Source organism: Crocodylus porosus, unplaced genomic scaffold (genome assembly GCF_001723895.1).
Source record: "Crocodylus porosus isolate Cpor-Errol unplaced genomic scaffold, CroPor_comp1, whole genome shotgun sequence".
Taxonomy (NCBI): Eukaryota; Metazoa; Chordata; order Crocodylia; family Crocodylidae; genus Crocodylus; species Crocodylus porosus.
In genome coordinates this window covers 164,167,881-164,190,839 of record NW_017728906.1, presented here as the reverse complement: position 1 = coordinate 164,190,839, position 22,959 = coordinate 164,167,881, and the positions used below count along the sequence as shown (strand labels likewise).

Here is a 22,959-nt window from a genome sequence, read left to right as displayed (position 1 = left end):
TGGGCTGGCACAGAGCTGTGATCTGCTGCCCGCACGTCCCTGTGACAGGCTTGGGTTCCACGTGCAGAAGTATACAGGGAGTGGATCACGGGTCTGCCCCGGGCCCTGGCCCTGCACTGTCACCACCCCACAATCCCAGACCTATCTCTGGATGCCACTCACCACCCTCCTGCAGCCCCATCCTATGTCCACAGGGGGTCCTGGCCAGTCTCTGTGGAGACCCTGAGATCACTGGGCAGTGACAGCGTGGAGCCGGGCCTAGGGCAGAGCCATAATCGACTCTCTACATGCCCCTTCCCACAGAACTGGTGGCTGTCACAAGGGAGTGTGGGCAGATCATAACTCTGTCCTGGGCCCCAGCCCTGGCACGAGCCCCACACTATCACCACCCAGCGATTCTGGGTTGTCTATGGAGACCAGCTGGGACCCATGCAGGCAAGCAGACAGGATGGGGCCATGGGTGGGCAGAGAACTGCATCCAGGGCCAGGTCTGGGATCTTGGGGTGGTGACAGCATGGGGTCAGGGCTTGGGGCAGAACTGTGATCCACTCCCCGTGCATGCCTGCCCATGAAGCCCAAGCCAACAGGCAGCAGATCACGGCTCTGCCCCAGCCCCACACTGTCACTGCCCCACGACTCCGCCCTGTGATCCTGGCATCTTCCACCTATCCCACTCCTGAACACTGTTCCCGGCCTGCCTGTGGCCTCATTCCAGACATCTGGCCATGCACACTGCCTGTGCAGTTCCAGCCTCTAGCAGACTCGCTAGTGTACCTGGGCAGTAGGGCTGGGTCTGGCAGCCAGAAGAAGCCACTGGAAAGCAAATCCAGCTGCAACGCCACCCCAGCCCTGCTGCACACCCGGGGGCAGTGGGACAAGCCACTTGCACCATGGCCCAGCCTACCCACCGCACCTGGGCTGCATGGGGCAGAGGGATGTGCTGTGGGCTGGACAAAATCCCTCGGCAGACCAGATCTGCCTTGCAGGCCATATTTTGCCTAGCCCTGATTTAAATCAAGTAGGAAACCTTGATTCAGATCATCCAATTTAGACTTGTTTTGCATTAGCATTTTTTAAATTATTTTCCAAAAGAAGGTGGATTCTCACTGGCTGTTTACCATTTAAAGTGCTGATTTACAAGTATCTAGCCTTTATATTATATTTGCTATTTCTTTCTGCTAACCAAGATAATACATATCCAAATACATTTATTTAAAATTATGTAGCTTAAAGTGCACTCATTCAAATATCCCGAAACTGTTTTTATTATGTTAAAAATGATGAATAATTTTTAAAACAATTTTTTAAAACTTTTCAATTTGTTTCAAGCTCTATTTGAATGGCAACTCAAATTTCACAAAATGTTCAAACAGATTTTTTAAATTATTTATTTATTAATTAAAATGTAAGTGCATTGGTTATATCAAGAAAAGATAAACATGTTTTGCGTTAAAACTAAACAACATACCAATTGTAAATTGTATCAATTGTTTCTAGTCACATGTCTTCCAGGGTTTTTGATTTCCAACTGTCAATCAGTCCCTGTAACATCATAGCATTAAACTAGTTCAGGGCCATCCAACTTCCAAGCAGCCAGGGGCTGCACACTACATAGGCTGCACCAGAGGCACCCCTGGGCCCCTGGGCTACATGCTCCACGGATGCTCTCTGCCTACCAATGCACTGCATGCCTGCGATCCATCCTCCCCACTTGGCACATCTGTGACCCCCTATGCACTGTATGCCTGTGGATCCCCCCACTTCTATACTGTGCACACAACCCTCCCCCACTTCACTGCACTATGCACCTGCAATCCCTCCACCACATGCCTGTGACCCTCCCCCGCTACACTAGGGGCCAGTGACCCTCCCTGTACTGCTGCACTGCATGCCTGTGCATCCCAAGTTTGCTCACAGGTCCCTGTACTGCTCCACACCCTGAGATGGAGGCAAAAAGCATCAGCCAGAGGAGAAAAGGGGAGCCCAGAAACTCTGGCTGCTGTTACAGTGGAAGCAATGGGGAAAGTGATGGCCAGGTAGGAACCTGGGAAACACAATTTAACCCCTCAGAAGGCACATGAGGCCTGCACATGGGCGACTGGTGCCTCCTGAGTCAGGGGGGGCACTTGCCTCCCCCAGCGGCCAGTCAGCGACCACGGTGTCCCCCTGCAGCCTGTCTCACTGACGCAGGAGTGCCAGCAGCAGTTCTCCTGGTGCCGCCACTCTCTAGCCAGTGCTCTCAGGGGGGCACCAGCGCTCTCACCTGCCCCCCCGCCTGTCACCTAAGTGGGGAACGCTGGTTGTCAGGGAATGCACCAGCACTCTCAGGGGATGCACGTGAACCCCCATGCACCTGCTACGTGTTGCCACTGGGCCTGCTGGCCACCAGTTGGACAGACCTGAACTAGCTGAATAAACTAAAAAGAAGAAAATATTTTCTCTACAGTGGCTGGCTCAGCACTCCAAGAAATTCTCATTCCCGATATTTAACTACTCACTCCCAACCAGTTCAGCATTCTGACTTTTTTCAAGATTTCTTTAGCAAACCTGTCCTGCTTATTTTAATTCAATATAAATCGCAATTGATTATAGTACCTGTAGAACTTAATTTATAAATGGTCTTAATTTTGCATTTTATTTCAAGCATTTATTTCTAGCAATAACAATGCATTTAAAGGTATTCTTTTGATAAAAATTATATTTTTATATAAAAATCAGTGATTTCAACCCATCTGGCTTTCAAACCCACTTACCTATGCTCAGCTGGAACAGGAGGAGGCCAAACAGCAGGATCCCTAAAAGGTTCATCTTGGTAGGATACAGGAATATCTGCAGGTTTGTCCATCTTAAAACTCTCTAGTGTGTTAACAATACTCTTGACTTGTTCATATTCTTCCAGTAACTCTTGTCGGACCTTCAAAATAATTTATTTAAGAAAAAAAGAGATTTTTAATATAATTTTAATTTGCAACAAAGAAAAAAGATTTAGAAAATATGAAAAATGTTACTATTCTCTAAAGGGTAAATTGATGATTATTAAGAACGAAGGGTTCTATCCCAAAAATGTGTTAATTCTTATTATAGTGCAGTGACCACGCTCAAGTGAGCACAGGCCATAAGATCCAGGCCCTAATACAACATGGTTCAGTAAAATGTAACATTTAACTCATGAGATGTTAACTTCGTAAAAATCAAACCACAATATCCTGCTGAATTTATAATGTGCAGATGTATTTTGAAATACATTAAGGAAATTAAATGTAGTGGGTCATGCTATTTTTGATTCTGAATGGTACAGGGATCCTGTTTTTCTCTGTTTTAAGATCCAAAATTCTCTGAAAAAAAAATTCAAAATTCTCTGATTAAAAACCCCCAATGTCTGCGTTTTTAATGAAACACCACTATACACACACACGCAATTTTAAAGCAATTTGGAAGCCTACCGGTTCCACAAACTTGAGCTAGATCAAGACCAGCGGCACCCAACCTTTCTGCTCCAAGGCCAGATGGGTGGATACGACTCAGGGTCAGTCAGCAAGCTAGATCCAGCCTGTCATCTACATCCCATCCCTGCCTTGGGCCCAGTTCCGGCTCTAGCTACCAAATTTAACCTCAGGCCAATCACGTCTGCAGCCCTGACATGCACAGCAACGTGTCACTTGGCCCTCAGGGTTTGGGAATATGGCAGAGGAGAACAATGGCAGTGTCAACTCTCCTGTTGCCAAATTTCTAACCCCTGGGGAGCCCTGTAGGCCAGATGATATGGATCTGCAGGCCAGATGATATGGATCTGCAGGCCAGATATGTCCCGTGGGCCAGAGGTTGAGCACCACTGAAGCAGGGCCGGTCCAAGGGTAATTGGCACCCTATACGAACTGTGTACCTCGGTACCCCCACCACCTCCAATATAAAGAAAAATTAGAAGTCTAAGGAGTATGGGTTCATCTTTCAGGATGACGTTGCCAGCAGTATGCTCTTCATAAGTCCGTTTGAGAGCTGAAAATGTAAGAGTCGTGATTCTACTGTTCTTTCCTCTGAGATCTTTTCAGAGGTCTTTCTCCCCTTACCGAACCAAAGGTCTTAGACCAAGGTGGAGCTGTAGGTGGCCAGGACTGTTATTTAGAATGATGTTCCTGTTATTTTGTTCTGTGTATAATTTTGGCGCCTCCAAATTTTGGCGCCCTCGGCAACTGCCTAATTCGCCTAATGGCTGGACCGGTCCTGCACTGATTCAGAACATGACAAGAGCATCAGTAAAACACATATTAAGGCTTTCTTATTTCATGTTTGTTAATCTGCTACCTGTTGGCCAAATCCAAACCCCATTAAAATCAAGAGCAGCCTTTCCTTTATAATGCTCCCAATTCACTTTTCAGCAAAACCGAAATATTTAAATTATAAAGTCAATGTGGCTATCCCAAAAGCTAATAAATCTTAAGCTTCATCTAGACCAGGGGTGTCCAACCTTTTCAAATGTGGGGCCAGATCTTGAACTTTTTATCACCCAATGGGCTGGCGAGCCATATTCAAAGACTTTACAGGAAGTGGTATCACATCAGGAAGTGATGTCCCATGACCTTTGACACTAATGAAGTTGCAGGAAGTGACAATGAAATGGGTCTAACCAGTTCAAAACTCTCCCTCTATAGCATCCACCTCTGCCACTGTTCGGGACAGGATACTGAGCTAGATGGACCATGGGTCTGACCAAGCATGGCACTTTTTATGCTCTTACATTCAAAAGCTCTTATGTTCTTTGGCTGAGCTTCCAAACTATGGCTGAGATTTGCAAAAAGGGGTAGATAGGCATGTTACAAAGTTGTCATAAAAGATTTGGAGCCCTCTAAATCCCATTCATATTAATGGAAGTTGGCCTTTTGAATCAGCTTTGAAAATCTCAGCTTAAGGTGCCAACCAAATAAAATACATTTTGCATTTCTATGTAGTGCATCTATGTGGGGCTCTCCAAGCATTTTACAAACATTAAATGAACTTCAGGATGAACCCAGCCAGAGCAGCAGGGGCTCAGCTGTACTTTCCCCCTACCTGCGCTGGTGAGTCCCGAGCGGCACACGGCTCTGCCACTGCTTATGCTGGCTGGTGCTCACCTGGGCAGGTCTGTCCCATCCAGAGCAGCATGCAGCTGAAGCTGGCTTCCTATGTGCTACTGGGGACAGAAACAGCCCGGCCAGGTTGGCACCAGCCAGCAGAAGCAGTGGTGGAGCCATGTGCTGCTCGGGACTGACTGGTGCAGGCAGGGGGAAAATGCAGCTCAGCCTCTGCCACTCTGGCCGGGCTCATCCCATGACCAGCACAGGTAAGGGAAAAGTGCAGCTGAGCCCCAGCTGCTCCGGCTGGGCTCATCCTGTCCCAAGCAGCACATGGCTACTCCTCTTCCCACATGCACTGCATCGGCAACATCAAGCTGACGCAGTGTGTGTGAGAACCTTGTCCCTTCCCCACCCCTTCAGCAGCCATTAGGAAGCTGCTGAGGAGTTGGGGGAGGGACAAGGGGTGGGAATGAAAGTAAACATTGTTTACTTTCGTTTCCCATTGCAGCACCGTGCGCCTCAGAAAACGGCTTGGCAGGCTGCATGGCGGCCCACAGGCCATATGTTAGACAAGCTTGATCTACATTGAGGTGTTTATACTGCAACAAGCTCAATTTCTAAGCATTTTGATGGTCTGTATTCATACAACACATTTCTTAGAAGAATATTAACTGGTGATACAGTTCATATTCTGGATTCAAGTCTGCTTGTAAGTTTGCAGCATATTAATGTATACTAACGTTCATTTAAGTAAACCTGTGCTGCACACGATTTTGGAGGTCCTCCAAGTGCTCTGCACCAGAAACAATGGGTCTATTTCCCTAAGTGCACTTTGGGGTCATGCTGACCAGGTATCATGGCTCTGTAAAATGATGCAAGAGGCACATTTTTCTTAGAGTGATACCTTTTAAGCTTAAGCATAGCAGAGTAAGGAAGAAAGCGAAGAGGAATTCCCAGAGGTAACAGACAGACAATTAGCAAAAGAAAAGATAAACATGTTTTCTTTTTTGTTCCTAAGTTGTTTGCCTTTTAAAGATGTTAAGCAGATCTCCCTTGAGCACAAGGATGGATAGCAAGGTCAGAAAAGGAGTGGTTGGTCTGTGAGAAATGTGCTTCTAATGGTGTACGTATGTCTCTGTCCTTTTTTTTTTTTCCGGTGGAAGCTCATTCTGGTGAGTAGCTGCTGTTCAGTCTTACCCTCCTAGTTGCCATGAGGTCATTTGGTGCATTAAATCAGATATATCCCATTTTGGGAAATGCATGTGTAGGAACCATGGATTCTGATGGTTTTGTTGTGGGGGTGGGTTGTTGATTGTAGTAGCAGTGGAGATATGTTGACAGGTTAAGCAGATCTTGCTAAAGCAAGGCTATGTCCCACCTGGTGTTTGTTGGGCAGTGGGGAGTTTGCTTCTGATGATGAGTTGGGGAAGGTTAGGAGGATGTTTAATGATGGCATATAACATTGGTCCATTTTCTGTTGTACACTCCTGGAATTGGTATCAATTCACCATTACTGAACTATACAAGGCACCGTACACCTATCTAGAATCTTACAGAAGTACTGAAAAATCTTGCCTTCTAGGAGATGAAAGTTCAAGAAACCTTGGAGAAGAAACATTGCAACAAGGATGTTTATAAAGCCACCACCAAAGGGATGGCTGAGCTGGGTTAGAACCAGGGCAGGGCTGAAACCTAGAATGTAAAATCAGTTTACAAGAAGACAAGGAAAACCTGGATCCCTGGTAGTGCTTGTGCCTCCTTTCCATACTACATGGATCTGGGCAAGGTTTCATCAGGGGACGCTACCACCAAGCTGCACCTGGTAGTGATACTCCTGAAGCAACGGAGGGATGCAAGGACTGACATGGACTCCAGTGAGGAAGAGTGACCTGAAAAGCAGGACCTCTTCACCACACAAGAGCCTGGGCAGGTGCTGGATGCCTGAGAGGACTAACAAGTTGCTGGCCTGCATGCTCTGCTTGTCAGCTAGTGAGTGTTTGGATTTACTAGATTTGTTCTTATCAGTAGTAATAGGCATTGTATATCAGGATATACATCAGAAGTTTCCTGCAGACACACGAGATGCTGCCACAATGTGTGGATGTGAGCCACTAAGAGATGTTCTAAATTGTAGCCCCCTTCCTATGTGGCCAACATGGCAACTGAGAGGGGCAGGAAGCCCAGCTGGAGAGTAGGAGAGTATGTGCTCAGAAAAAATTCTCTGCTCTCAGCCAATCTGTCAGTGCCCAACCTCACCTTTCTTTTGCTCAGCTCTTACCAGTCTCCTGTCATAGTAACCTCCTTTTACTTTCTCAGAATAGCAACTATGTCTCCCTCTTCAGACTCACAAGATTAAAAAAGCAAATTCTTACAATAAAAATGCATTTACTATGTACGGAACAAACTAAGAGCAAAATGAATGACTGCATTATCTCAGTCTGACCACTTCCTTTTTAAAGCTACAGTTTTAATGGCATATTAGAAGGTACCTGGTATAGGCACAAAGCCCTGCAACCCAACACTGGCTGTTAGGTCTTTGTTAGGCATTTTTTTAAGCATAAAGCATTACTTTTTGAAAGCACAAAGAAAGGTTAAGGTGTTTTTTTTTCAAGAAGGAAACGTTAACTCCATTTAGAAAACTCTCTCTCAGCGTTTTCACATACAAGGCATCCACAAGGCAAGAGGTATAGGACATTTCAGAATGAATTGCTGCAAAAGTCCATTTATTTCTCCAAGATCTTTGTTCATCAAAATGTTTGATGCATTCCTATAAATCGCAGTGCAGTAGGGCTGAGTGAACCAGGAGGGGGGGATTCCCAGAGCTGAGAAACAGAAGGGTTTCTCAGCTCTGAAAGAAAGACAACCCAGAAGCCAGCAGTGAAGGGCCTCTCTATATCCAGAAGGATGGCTAAGCAAGCTGTGCAAAGACCCAGGAGAACATGGAAAATGCCAGGGAGAGGAAAAAGCAGCTTGTGAAAAACATGAACAAAAACAGCATGCCAAAAAACATGTTTCACTAAAGCTCTCCCACAGTCCACCTCTTCTTCCTTTCCTATAGATTCTGAAGGACAGTTCTTATTGGGATCAGCATTTAGCTACAACGACTCCTGGAGGCACAGACACCACCTACAAGTATCAAAAACAGCTCCTAGGGGCACACTTTGAGCCCTCCAACCCAACAGGGTGCAAAGAGGGGCTGGTTTTGCCATGGTATTCCTGTTCTTAACATTTCCAGGAGCGTGACTAGGCTGAAACCCTTTTTTAGGAATTATCTATTCATACTGTTTCAAACTGTCATGCTGTTGTCTCTGTTAGTTTGTATTTGTGGTTCTAAATATTTGTGCTTTTCATAAAAATTTCTCACAGTGGCACCTATAGCTGTCTGCACTCACACTTTTGTAAAAAAAACAAAAGGAATGGTATTATTAAATTATATCTTTTATTAAATCATCTGTAATATAAAGTACCATAAAAGCCAAAAGGAATGGAGCACCCATTGCACAATGTGAATCTGGGCAACACATCTCAAAGAACTCCAATTCCTCTAAGTCAGGGGCGGGCAATCATTTCTAGTGGAGGGCTGCTTACTGAGTTTTGGAAAGCTGTCAAGGGCCACATGGGTAGCCCTGCCCCTTGACAGGTGCCCTGCCCCTGGTTACCATCTCATGACCGGAAGTCGCACCTCCTAACCCCTGACCTTTGCCACCAGAGGTCCTTCCCCTTGCCCACAGAAATACTCCTTTCAGCAAGAGGTTTTGCCATCTCTGAATGAGAAAAATACCAAATTATATTCTAAAAAGTGAACATCTACAACATTCATTAATTTGATTTCAAAAAATATTTTTGTCCTGATTTACATGTGTTTGTGTAGTGTACATAGAGGTGACTGCTCAATAACTTAACATGAAGTCTTACTCTTGTATGTTGTGGGGGGTGGGCATAGGTTTGTGGGGGGCTGTGGGTGTGTGGGTAGGTGGGGTGAGGGAGCATGTGGGTGTGTGTCTGGATATGTGGAGTGTGGATGGGTATGGGGTTTGTGGGAGCATGTATGTGGGGGGAGGGTAGCTGGGGTTTGTCTATGGCAGTGGGAGGGGAGATGTGGGTGCATGTGTATGGTGGGGTGTGCATGGGACTTACCCTATGCACACACACACTGCCCCTGAGCCTGCCTGCACACACACACACTGCCCCTGTGCCTCCACACACACATACTTTGCCCTGAGCCTGCACACACACACGCACACAAACATACCTACCTGCACAGTCCCGTGCTCCGCAGTCCAGTGCTGCAGCCAGGAGCCATGTGCTACTGGAGCAGGGCCCGGCAGGAAAGCAGGTAACTGGCTGGGGGTGGGGCTGGGCTGGGCTGCTCAAGCCTGTTGAGGGATCCGTCTGGGTCCTACTGCCCCTGGTTCCTGTCAGCTTTGACTGCCAGGAGTGAATATATATTAATTTACTAAATTTTATTAGGGGCCTCGTGGGCCAGATAGAATGGCCTGGTGGGCCGGATCAGGCCTGTGGGCCATATTTTGCCTGCCCCTGCTCTAAGTAATATCTTATCCTTCTTCCAAATGATCAGCCAGGTGAACTTCTTGCTATTGGCATCTCCAAAGAAGCAGACCTGTTCATGTAATCAGGATTTTGAAACATGAAGAGAATAATGATCTGGCTGGGGTTCTCTGACCCCAGCGCTCTTTCCTACCAAGGGCAGAGGGTCAGACTCGATGATGTGCTGAGGTCTCTTCCAACCCAAACATCTATTAATCTGACTGCTTTGTTAATTTAACTGCTTTGTTAAATTCAGCATATGATCTTGAGGCTTCATATATCACATAACGGATGCATCTACATGTTCACTTTACTGCTGGGTAGACTAATTAGCTCCACAGTAAAGCATCACAGTCTACACGGCTGCCAGTATTAGGGTGAAGCAGATTAACTCTGCTGTAACACAGTACTGTATGAGACAGTACTATCTTATAGCAGAGTACTTATGTGTCAAATGCACATGTAGACTGTGACAGGGGCAGGCTTGGGTACGAGGGTGCTTAAGTGCTAGCTGGCTCAACACTGCAGGACCCTCATGCCCTTCACTGCCCGGAGTCTGGACCCTCTGCCAGCCCAGCTCAATGTGCTGCAGTCCCAGGTGAACTGCATCAGAGTTTATTTTATCATACAGATTACACATGTAGATGCACCCAACATGTAAACAGAGCTCCAAATAGCTGCTTTACAGAGCTTGTGTTCTATGGTGTATACTGTAATGGATTTAAGTAGTTGGTCTTAACTCTCTCATAATTTATCCTAATACCATGTACAGTTCACTTGACAAGCTAACTGGTGAAGACACTGACTTTGTTCTCATCTCTGTATCCACAAATTTTCTAAAACAAGTCTCAGCAATGGATTCCAGAAGTGGGCTGGAATAACCCAGCTCAGGCCAAAGGTATGCGGCACTAGGACCCGGAAGGATGTGGGTAGTGGGGTCCCACAGGACTCGGTCCTTGGACCTGTACTCTTCAATGTCTTCATCAGTGACTTGGATGTGGGCGTGAAGTGTACTCTGTCCAAGTTTGCGGATGATACTAAATTGTGGGGTGAAGTGAACACTCCAGACGGTAGGAAACAATTGCAGGCAGACCTGGACAGGTTGGAAAAGTGGGCCGAACACAATAAGATGCAGGACAAAAAGGACAAATACAGTGCTGCATTTAGGGTATACAAATATCCAGCACACCTACTGTTTGGGAAGTGACCCTCTCAGCAGCACAGAAGCGGAAAGGGATCTCGGAGTCATAGTGGACTCCAAAATGAACGTGAGTCGTCAGTGAGACAAAATCATCGGCAAAGCTAAACATACTTTAACCATAGCAGATGCATGACAATAGAACCAAAAAGGTGATACTTCCCCTCTATGCATTGGTCAGACCGCAGTTGGAGTACTGCATCCAGTTTTGGGCGCCATACTTTAAGAAGGATGCAGATAGCCTTGAGAGGGTCCAGAGGAGGGCCACTTGTATGATTAAGGGTTTACAGGCCAAGCCCTATGAGGACAGACTAAGGGACCTGGACTGCTTCAGCCTCCGCAAGACAATGCCAAGAGGTGATCTTGTAGCCATCTACAAATTCAGTAGGGGGGCACAGCAAGGTATCAAAGATGCTCAGTTCACCAGGGCGCCTCTTGGGGTAACAAGGAACAATGGTCACAAACTGACAGAAAGCAGATTTGAGAGTGGCCAACATTTGAATGGGCTTCCAGGGGAGGTGGTGCTCTCCCCTATCTTGGGGGGTCATTAAGAGAAGGCTGGATTGGCATCTGGCTGGGGTCATCAGACCCCAGCACTCTTTCCTGCCCAGGTATGGGCTCAGACTTGATGATCTGTTGAGGTCCCTTCTGATCCTAGCATCTATGAATCTATGACCCAGCTGCTGCCGCCATCACTCCTCTTTGCTGCCCAGCTGCAGTGCAACATGGGTGAAGGGCCCAGCTATGGGTAGCATAAGCAAAACCCTTGCTGCCAAATGCCCTTGAAACCCATGCTCCGTGGGCAAGATCTAATGGCTCTGCAGGTTGCCAACTGCTCTTCTAAGAGACAAATCAACTGGTTTTATCACTTTACAGATAAAAAGTTTGGGCCTATTTCAAGTTCAGAACATGCAGAGATATTTTAGGTCTGAAGCTATGCAGCTCTGGGAAAAATATGAGTTGGTGAAGCTTCTGATTCAGGCAGAACCCTGTGATCACTTTGCAGAAAAATTTAGACATACCAAATCCAGATGGAAAACCAAGTAAGGCAGGAGAAAGGGCAAGAAGGTTCACTATTGGGCCCTAGATCTCCCCTATGCTCCTTGCTGAGGTGACTGCTAGCAGAATTTTGACATCTTCCACTGAGAACTGCAGCAAGGAGCATGATGCTGCTGTTTTGAATGGAGAGCCAACAAGAACCAACAAGACTAAGATAACATCCCACAACAGGAACAAATCTTCTTCTGATAGAAATATCTTAGTTAGGCCCTTCAATTTTTCCCTTGCTTGGATACAATGTTTGACCATTCAGGGCAGACGGGTGCCAAAAGTCATCACTTAGCTTACTTAAACTGAATTTAAGGATATATCCCTCTGTTTTCATTTCAGAAGGTATTCACAGTCTCAATGTTTCACATGGTGTTAAGAATCGCTACAACATCAGGAAGGAAATCTCATCCACTGTGCCAGGTATCAGATGTCTATAGCAGCTTCCCATTATTAGTCATGAAATCACAAACAACAAAGCAGGATCATTCGGTACTCTGATCCCATCTATGGAGTCAGGAAGGCACTGGACAGGGATTCTGGACTCAGGCACTGCCTTGAATGGAAGATATGACACTTCTTGTTGGTTTGTGTTGCAAAATGCCTTACTCAAGTATAATCCGAGGATAAGAAAGTATCCTGAAAGTGGAATCTTTCATCTTTCTTACATGATACAAAGAAAAATTCTACTTTAGTTGCCTGCCAATCCATTCTACAGACCAAGTGAGTATGCTGCCAGGATTTCAGCATGTCTTCCTGCTCCAAGGATAGGTGAGCAGATGAAAGCTGTTGGGAATCTTAAGTACATAAGGCTGTCAGTTGAGTGGTATGGCATGGTCATACAGAGTGGTATGGTTTGTCAGTAGTTCTCTTTTCTTTATCATGCTGACAGGGTCCGGTACAACCAATAAGGTCCTTGCAATCCATGCGAGTAGGGTGCCATTGAGATGAGCCCTGGAGATGGATGATGACTGTCTCAGTATTTGTTCCAGAACAATACTCTTGACTTCCTGTAGGAAATCAAAGGCTGAGGACACACTTGTGGGAGTGTTTATGGGTGATGCCACATGTTCAACTTAACACTTACTAAGTTCAGTTAAAACATAAGCAAATGCATGTTCAAGCAGTTTAGTATATGTTAAGTGCCACTGAGACACTGCGAAGTTGCTCCCTGTCAGGCAAGGATTATCTAACATAATAATTTCAATATGTCATAGCATGCCAATGATTTACAACCATTTCAAGCAAACATGTGACTACACTTATGAAAACATTTTGAGCTATGACTATTGTCTAACTCAATGGAGGAGGTAGATGGCATCATCATTTACCTTTGGTGTCAAGCCAAAAGAAATCTCAACTCCGTTATATACGTAGAGTCCTGATATTATCAATGGAAATGAGGTGGACAGCTGCCACAACTCGGATTCCTGACAAATATGTCCTGTCAGTGGCATGAACTTCTTACGGGCTGCATACTCACAGGTAGACTGGTTGAGGTGATGTTATTGTCCCCTAAGGATCCGTGCTACATTTTGAGTTATTACAATGAACACTGCCAAAGGAGCCTCCACAAGTGTTCCCATCACAAAATGGCAGGTCAATGGAGCCAGGACCTATGGCACTCCATAATATCAAAGGCATCAGGTCTTCTCTGAAACTCCAGTATCAAGTCATAAAGTGCAGTTGTGCATGCCAGCTTTACTGTGAACTGCTCAGAGCCTTGGTGGGAGGGTTATGTGGTGAAGATGTCTTTTTGTAGTGGCTCTTCATGGAGGATATGTTCCTGGAACTTCCTATGCCTTTATTTTGTCTGAAGAGCATTTCTTTCTGGTCTTGGTCTGAGCAGGTGCAGGTGTCATCTGGGCTTTAGAGTCTGCACTCATGCTCATCGACTCCCAGGAAACATGCCTAAGGGAGTTCTAGAAACCTAGTCTACTGTGAACTTCAGAGACTTGCCCAGGAGATAAGTCTGTAATACAGTCTCCTTGTCCTTGAGGATCCAGAAATTGAAGGATGTACAGGTGGAAACTTTTCCTCAAAAATGGGATGATCAGAAAGAGTCAAGGCATTATGAGGCTGTGCCTATATTTAGTACAGTCCCCATTACAACAGGGCAAGACTGACATCCATGCCACAACAAAGACACCATTATAGATCCAAAGAATTTTCTTGAGGTCATAGCTCAGACAACAAGAAACTTCATCTCTAGCAAGAAGTGACTGAGGGAAATGAACCAAGGCATAGTCAGTGCATGCTACCTTCTTATCTTCTGGATGCAAAACACATGAACTCTCTGGTTATGCGTGCATCAAATGGATACTGCTTACCAAAAAATCTCAGCACATTAAGTGGTTATGTAGACAATCTTTTAAAAGAGAATGTCATGAATGGAACAGATCCTCAAGGAATACCTTTCTAAGCACCTGAAGGAGAAAAAGGTGACTAAGAACAGTCAGCATGGATTCACTGGGGGCAAGTCATGCCTGACCAACCTGATTGCCTTCTACGATGAGGTGACTGGTTTGGTGTATGTGGGAAGACCAGTGGATGTGGTGTACCTTGATTTTAGCAAGGCTTTTGATACAGTCCCCTACAACATTCTCTCAGGCAAACTAAGGAAGCATGTGCTAGATGACTGGACTGTAAGGTAAACAGAAAACTGGCTGGAGCATTGGGCTCAGAGAATAGTAATCAATGGCTTGATGTCTAGTTGGTAGCTGGTATCAAGTGGAGTGCCCTAGGGGTAGGTGCTGGGGCCAATTTTGTTCAGTTTCTTCATCAATAACCTGGAAGATGGCATAGAGTACACCCTTAGCAAGTTTGCAGATGACACCAAGCTGGAAGGAGAAGTAGATATACTGGAGGTTAGGGCTAGGATTCAGAGTGACTTAGACAAATTGGAGGTTTGGACCAAAAGGAATCTCATGAGGTTCAACAAGGACAAGAGCAAAGTCCTGCACTTAGGACAGAGCAATCCTATGCACCAGTACAGGCTGGGGAGCTGGCTGGGCAGCAACTCTGCAAAAAAGGACCTGGGAGTGACAATGGATAAGAAGCTAAATATAAGCCAGCAATGTGCCCTTGTTACCAAGAAGGCTAACAGCATACTGGGCTGCACTGGTAGGCGTGTTGCCAGTAGGTCAAGGGAAGTGATTATTCCCCTCTATTCAGCACTGGTGAAGCCACATCTGGAGTACTCCATTCAGTTTTGGGCGCCTCACTACAGAAAAGATGTGGACAAATTGGAAACAGTCCAGTGGAAGGCAGCAAATATGGTGAGGGGACTGGGGGTGATGACTTATGAAGAAAGACTGAGGGAACTGGGCTTATTTGGTCTAGAGAAGAGAAGACTGAGTGGGGATTTAATAGCAGCTTTCAACTACCTGAACTGAGGTTCGAAAGAGGATGGAGCTAGACTTGTTTCAGTGGCAGCAGATGACAGAACAAGGAGCAATGGTCTTAAGTTGCAGCAAGGGAAGTTTAGGTTAGATATTAGGAAGAATTTTCTCACCGGGAGGGTACTAAAACACTGAAATAGGTTACCCAGAGAGGTGGTAGAAGCTCCATCCTTAAAGGTTTTCAAAACCTAGCTAGACAAAGCTTTGGCTGGGATGATCGAATTGGGGATGGTCCTGCTTTGAGCAGGGGGGTTGAACTAGATGACCTCCTGAGGTCTAACCCCGATTTCCTATGATCCTCTGAATTTCAGGTCAAAGAATATGATTTACCTTAACATGAACATGAGAACAAACAAATTCTTATATACATTACCTCCTGGTTTCCTAACCCATCATTTTAAAAAAGGGTACTAAACCAGTGCAGAGAAAAAAGTAAAAGGGAATCTTTATTTTTGTGGAATCCACTGAAGTCAACAGGCATGGTCCAATGTTTTGTATTCTCTCCTGTGGCTAGAGGGCAGATTTTAAAATAAACATTATATAATTGTATTGATGTCAATATAAGTCAGGCAAGAGATGTTTTGTAAAAGGTACTATGTAAATTAAAGTAATTGCTAGACAAATATTCCATGTTATATACCAATTCGCTCAACTCAAAGAAAAACCCAAAGTTTATCATGACAAAAAAGACAAACCTGGGAGAGGACACAATTAATGCTTGTAACTGGTATTACATGTTTAACAATCTGAATTTTAACATAATGACTTGGCATTCTCTCTTTAGGTAAGGGATGCATCTTCATCTTCTCTTACTTAGCACTCTGTAGAGCAGTATTATTTGTATATCCTCCAAACGTTCATTTGTTGGTATTAGAGAACATTTCTTTGTAGCACTGAGAAGGTAAAAAATCAAGACATAAAACAAACTACTCAGGCTTCCCACCCTGGAAGTCAGGGTATTTTGTGCCAATCACTTTAAGGGGGCCATGGCAGATTAGTAAGTAGAAATCCAGCAGCACTTAGAAGGAAATTTAACTTTCAGCCCAGGCTAAATTCAAATGTATTTATCATGTGAGTGAAGTTAAACTGGTACCTGGGATGTTTATAAATTCTCAGCTTCAGAGTAACCAACTTGAATTCCGGGAACCTAATTTAACAACTGCTGGTTAACAGTTTGTTTCACTGCCACTAAATCAGTCCTTTTAATGATGCAAGTGCATCCCCTCAAATCATAGCTCACTGCAGATTAGATGGTTAAAAGATGAGGCAGCAAAAGAAAATCACTGGCATAACTGTATTTCCAAAATATGCAGTCACGCACAATTAGACCACTGATTAGCAAGACAAACTATGTGAAAACGAGAAAATGGATCCAATTAAAACTAAGAATCCCTTCTAAATAGGCCACAAAAGCATTGCTGGATAAATGTCAACTAAGTGTTATAAACTTCATCTAAGCAAAAATATTCATGAACTACATTTTTTAAAGCTTGGACAATGCAGCATTGCTTCCAAAATCTACATATACAGTGAAGCAGAAGCACACCGAGTATACAGACATACTTCATACCTGTTGCCATTTGCCCTTGACTGCTGGGTCTCTGATGGATTGACAGTGTCTCTGAATCTGCTGGATGACACCCTGGTAATATACCATGGAGGAGTCATAGTTCCCAAGAAGTGCATATTCTCGCCCCTTTTTGGCATTATCACAGATCTCAGCTAAATTCATTTTCTTTCACAAACCTAAAAACATAACATTTATTCATCAGAAAATCTTTTTGCATGCTGTTTAATGATTCAGGAAAAACATCAGACAGGTGTCATTTTGTCATTTCTTTTATGGCTGTTTTTGGTCCATTTTATCATTAAGATATAGAAACTATTATGGTTCCTTGTTATGATCCTGATTATTGATGCAATAAGTTTTGATTGACCCTTATCACTGATAAAACCAGTACACTGTTTTTGGCCCTGACCCTGTTAATTCACTGCATGCAGTCTGCTTTGCCCACAATGCACCCAGCTGACTTCAAAGACCTAAAGAATTGAGCTTCCATTTATATAACACCACAACATATTAGCAGCCAGCAACCTGTGAAGTACAAAGCACATGAGGCGGTAAATTGTTTATTATATTATTTGTGTTACATACATGCTTAGATGCCCCAATTAACACCTCTGGAGTGTCCTTACCTAATGAGGTTACATTACAGTGGAACACCAGGTCTGCTGCTTGAAGGTCAATTTTCCTATGTACTCTAAAATTCACTTCCTTAGGGACTGCTCTAAAATGCAGTGGTGCAGGTTCGGGCTTGTTTTCCAAACATGGGTTACCTAGCTACAGCCCCTCACCTACCCCTTCATAAAGAGCTTCTTATGGCTAAAAGTTCTACCAACATTTTAGAAGGGATCAAATCATGGCTTTGATTGGGCCCAGAATGATTTAAGTTGCTCAAACACATTCTCCATCTAGTGCTTACCACCCAATATTCCTTGGAGGATGTCATATTGTACAATGCACAGCAAAAAATTCAGGGGGTGCTCAAATTATTTTGAAAAGAGAATCCATTACACACCTGAATGGTTGCTGGGAGTGAAAAGGGAGTGGTAGGAAGGGAAGATGTATTGGGGCGGGAGGCATAGGAAAGAATAGGTGACATGGAGTGGGTGGCAGAGCAAGTGGGAGATTAGCAAGAGAGAAAAACGCTTAACACCACACTCTCCTCTCTTGTGTGTGTGCATGTGTCCTGGTGGCATCTAGTAGGCCTTGCCCCTCTAGGGTTTTCTGAACTCCTGTACCTGTCCATCAGGTACATGCCAGGATATGAGAATGGAAAGGAGGTAAGTCCCTGCCTCTTTAAGTGCCCCTGCTCCTGATAACCTGCACAAGCTCTAAGTCAGGACTTGAAGGAGTCCTGAAGGTAGCCTAAACTTAAACCTCAGAAAAATCAGGAAATAAAAAATTAAGGTACATGCTAACAATGTGTGCAGGAAAACTGTCTAGAGGAAGGGGGCACAGAGGGCAGGCTAGCTAAGTAGGCCATAGGTGTGGCTGAAGGGGGCCTGGCCAGATCAAAGCAGGAGTCCAGCAAGGTGGGATTGTAGAAGCCAGATCATTAGCACGTGATTTAAGCTGTATAACCTAGGAAGCGTCCAACGCTCCAGTAAACTGCCAACTGTGGCATATGTACAAAGAAACACAAGGCACCAGACAGCAAAGAGCAAATTTTTACAGGCTAATGGATTCTATAATGCTAATTTCTTAATGGGGCAGAAAGGGAAGAGTCAGCTGGAAAAGGTGGTGTTACACAGGAAAGGTAAATTATTTTGAGGGGATGTGGGTTGCTGGGGTAAAAGACAGATAAACCACTCTTCTCTCACATGATTAAAATTCGGCAAGTGTAGGGGGACAGATGATGCTCAGTGTCCCTACTAGAAACCAGACTCCAAGCATTTCAGTGTACAACCACCATCCCCTTTCCTTGGCAGTAAAGTGTGCAGAAGGGGACAACAGCAGTGAACTGCACAGCACCCCCTACTTCTATTTATTCGTTCTAACCTCCCCTCCCCCTTGCAAGCCTACATGTTAACTGTAACTGTATAGATTATTTACGGACTAGAACAACAAACATTTCTCTTTCACTGAATAAAAAAGCAATGAAAAATTAAATGATAAAAGTTTCATTAACACAGAGAAACAGTTGCCTGGAATTAGAGTTCCACACTATTGTGGTACATGGCCACACAACCTTAATTCTGCCCTCATTTAGCGATGCCCCAACACAGGTCTAATACTGTATGTCTATATTTTTCCTCTGCCTTTGAACTGTACAGAACAGGGGCTCCTTACTCCTACCTTACAGCTGAATACTCAGCATACTAAATGGAAAGGACATCCTCTCTAAACGCTGAAGCCTCTCTCCATTGCCTTTCACATCTCCTTCACCTTTACTCACACAAAGCAACCTAACACTGTATTTTCACTTACCTAACATAAAACCCAGAAACTGCACTCATTTTCTACCTAATTGCTGACAATCCCCATGGCAAAAACACTCCTGTGCCCTTCTGCTGTCCTGAAACTGTGCAGTGCAGTGCTGAAACACGCCGCACTGGATCTCTCAAGATTTCACATGCACCCTTCTCTTGACTGCAAAGAAAAGTCCATGAGCTCGTACTACTCCCAGAGATGTACAGCCCTCCCAATAAGTCTTGTATCACAATCACCAGCCTGCCAGCCTGCTCCCATTAATCCCTCCACCTAACACAGAAAATGCAGCTGGAGCACAAGCACACATGCCCTACTGGTTCACATAAGGCAGAGTTAAGGCTTCATGGGTATGTATCTCTGTAGTTATCTCAAAGCTAATAGTTCCCAACTACGCTATGTTGAAGAGGTCAGTTAGACTTCATGCACAGGTGGGAAAAAAATCCATCTACACAGTCTCCAACTGATTTTAATTTGGATTGTGTAGCCAAGTTCTAGCTATACAATATGGCCCAATCTACCCTCCCAACAGCGACACTGCAAATGCAAGACCTCTCTGAGTCATAGGATATGACAGAGGTTTTCAATTGGGGGTATGTGTACCCCTGGTGGTACTTGGGATGGCCTCAGGGGGTACTTGGCAGTGGGCACCACAGCTGGCACTTCCGCCACCACTGGCAGTATGCTCACTGATCAGTCTGGTTCTAGCTATACAACATCCGAATGACATGCCCGGCCAAGCAAAGTGGGTATCGGATAATCATTGCCTCAATGTTCATCGTGTTCGCTTGCAAGAGGATGCTAATGTTGGTGTGTCTGTCTTCCCACTGGATTCAAAGGATCTTCTGCAGGCACTATAGATAGTACTTCTCCAGTGACTTGAGATGTCTCCAGTACATTGTCCACATCTCAGCTCCACACAATAAGCTAGGGATCATGACTGCTTGATAAGTCATGAGCTTTGTTTCAGATCTGATATCGCAATCTTCAAACACCCATTTCCTTAGGCATCCCACTTGCACATCTGAGGAAATGCTGGATTTCTTCATTGACGTCAGACTTCTGTGAGAAATGGCTTCTGAGGCACGGGAAATACTCAACATTCTCTAGAGCCTCACCATGAATCTGAATAATTGGAGCTGGGATCTGCTCATTAAGAGCCTGTTGATGGAAGACATAATAGTCTTCTGAATGCTAAGCATCAGTCCCATTTTCCTGTATGCTTCGGTAAAGACATTGACAATTGCCTGAAGGTCTGTTTATGAGTAAGCATACACTACAGCATTATCAGCATACTGGAGCTTGATGATCGAGGCTGGGGTTGTCTTGGTTTTGGCTCAGAATCAGCTGATATTAAACAGTTTACCATCCATTTGGTAACTTAGCTCCACTCTGACTGGAAGCTTGCTGGTGGTCAGATGTAGCATCACAATAAGGAATATCAAGAAGAGTGTTGGAGCAATGACAGTCTTGCTTAACTCCCTTAAGTTGCTTAACAGGTGAAGCACAGCAGTGTCAGCTACTTTTCAGTAGAAGCCAGAAAAGGACACTTCAATAGAGCAGTTCAGTGACTAGAAACCTCACCCAGGATGATTCAATTCCATCATTTGTCTGAGAGGATTCAGATCCACTTCTCCCCCTCACAGGTGAATGTTTCACAGGACTAGAGGCTATTTGGGGATAAACCCAAGCAATGAGTTTGAAGCAAATGGAGCATCCCTGGGAATTACGGCTCTCCTCCAAGCATTAAATGAGTTGGTGCTTGGCATAGTTAAGAACAACTCACTTCCCTAAGTCCCCAAATCCAGTCCTTCTCCCAGTTTTGCCACTGCAGCAGAAAGAATGACCTCCTAACCGGTTCCAGAAAAAATAAGAAATATTTAATTCTTGGAAACATATGTTAAAGTCAGGAGATTGGTTTTTTTTTTAAAAAAAAGACTATCACCATCATTTGGTTATTAAAACTAACTTGGAAGAAAAGAGAAATAAATGAAAAGTGAAGATGGAAGTTAAAGACGCCATGGAGTTCCAGTTCTCTGCTCAGTCAGGAAGAATGTGGAGCCAACCCCTTTTTAAATAATTTTGGCTAAAAACACTTCTGAGTTTGAAATAAAGCATATGTAGGTTCCCAGAAGTCAGAGCTTTTCCAAAGGATGCCAAGAACAGAGATCTATACTAACAACACACAAATAATTATCTAAGGAGATCCCCTGTAGGAGAGATTATAATTAAGTCTCCACATTCATCACTAAATGGCTTCTCTTCAAATGTCTGGTCTACCCTACATTATGCCAGCATTGCTGTATCAGCAAAATCCTGGTGTAGATGTAGCTATTCCAACACATGAGTGTTTTTATTACCTTAGTTTATTGCTCATGAGGTGTTTACAGGTAAAAAAAAAAAAACTCCTGAAAGCTTATATTGCATTTTCACTACAGACTGCTAGAGTCATGGCAGTAAAATAGTAGCAAAGGCTCTGTAGTGCATACAAACCCAGAACCAGCTGATAAAAATGCCAGTTCTTGCCAGCTGTGAATTGTTTTGTTGAAAACTTGAAAGCATCCAAGTATTTTGTTGACTGCTCATCTAAGCATCCATCCCTTTGAGCCACATCTGAACCTGCAAACAAACAAAACTCCATATTCCCATCAGTCTCTAATCAATGCTAACTGTGTCTTCAAAACAATTCCATAAGGACCAATTACAAAAATGAAGGATATCTGGCATTTATACCTGAAACTGTGCCAGTTTAACATAGTTTAAAACTTGCCTTGGACTTGATCTCTTTGTTTTGGCTTATTCTTCAAGCCATTGGGTATTTTGAGCTTAATGCAATTAATATTTATAAAGAAAGTAGTTAATTTATTCTTCTTTGTATTTTTTTGAGAGAACAGTGAAATTTTTCTGGACTGTTTTTCTTGTGTTTGCTTGCTTTGAATGTTTCTGCGCTCCAGTTTAGTTGATTTTAACTTATTAGTCTGATGGTTTAATTTTGTCTTTCCCATAACATTTTGTACATATTATATTATAATCATATTATATGCAATATATAAATTATATTACACTTAATAAATATAATTTCTTTATTCCTCCTTCAGACCACATAATACACTATATCCAAAGATGCTGGAACTTTTAAAGCAATGTTTCTCTGCTGATAAAATAATACATAAATGTATTTTCCATTAATCTGTTTATATTTCCTACTATACAATAGTTGCATTTTTTTTAAAGGAAAACTGTTCCAGGTAACTTTAAAACAGCTGATGCAGTTTAAAACAGTTACTTATAGCACCAGTTTCTCATCTAATTATCATGCGACTCCTTCCTGCAATAGACCATAACAGCTCCATAGCATCTCAAGACACCCTTTGGGACTTCTTAGCTCACGGATCATTGACGAAAGGAAACATTACAGACCTTCTTGTCAATATAGCTGCCACACGTGGACCCTAAGCCCACTTGTTAAAAATCCTACAACTTACTAGGCTAAAAAGGTCACCAGGGATATTAATGTTCATTCTTTGGAGCATAAGCTGAGCTGATCCCTATCTGGGGTCAGAAAAGATTTTTTCCTACGATACTGCAATGCACAATTGATCAAGAACCCTCTCAGAAACATCAGATACATAAAGGCCACGGGTGATGACCTGGTGAGGGGGCTGCGGGTGATGGGCCACCTGGGAGACAGTGATCATCGCTTGCTGGAATTCACCATCCAGC

At 44.0% G+C, this 22,959-nt stretch overlaps 1 protein-coding gene across 2 annotated transcripts in view; it reads right to left on the bottom strand.

Moving 5' to 3' along the window:
- Positions 1–22,959, bottom strand: part of KATNAL1 (katanin catalytic subunit A1 like 1) — a 61,466-nt gene that overhangs the window by 29,279 nt on the left and 9,228 nt on the right. For both annotated transcript variants that reach the window (XM_019530121.1, XM_019530123.1), the window contains exons 2-3: positions 16,816–16,991; positions 2,754–2,914 (exon numbers count right to left, since the gene is read on the bottom strand). In XM_019530121.1, the coding sequence (XP_019385666.1) occupies positions 2,754–2,914; positions 16,816–16,977 (323 nt within the window). In that variant the 5' untranslated portion in view covers positions 16,978–16,991. The remainder of the gene's footprint in view (positions 1–2,753; positions 2,915–16,815; positions 16,992–22,959) is intronic.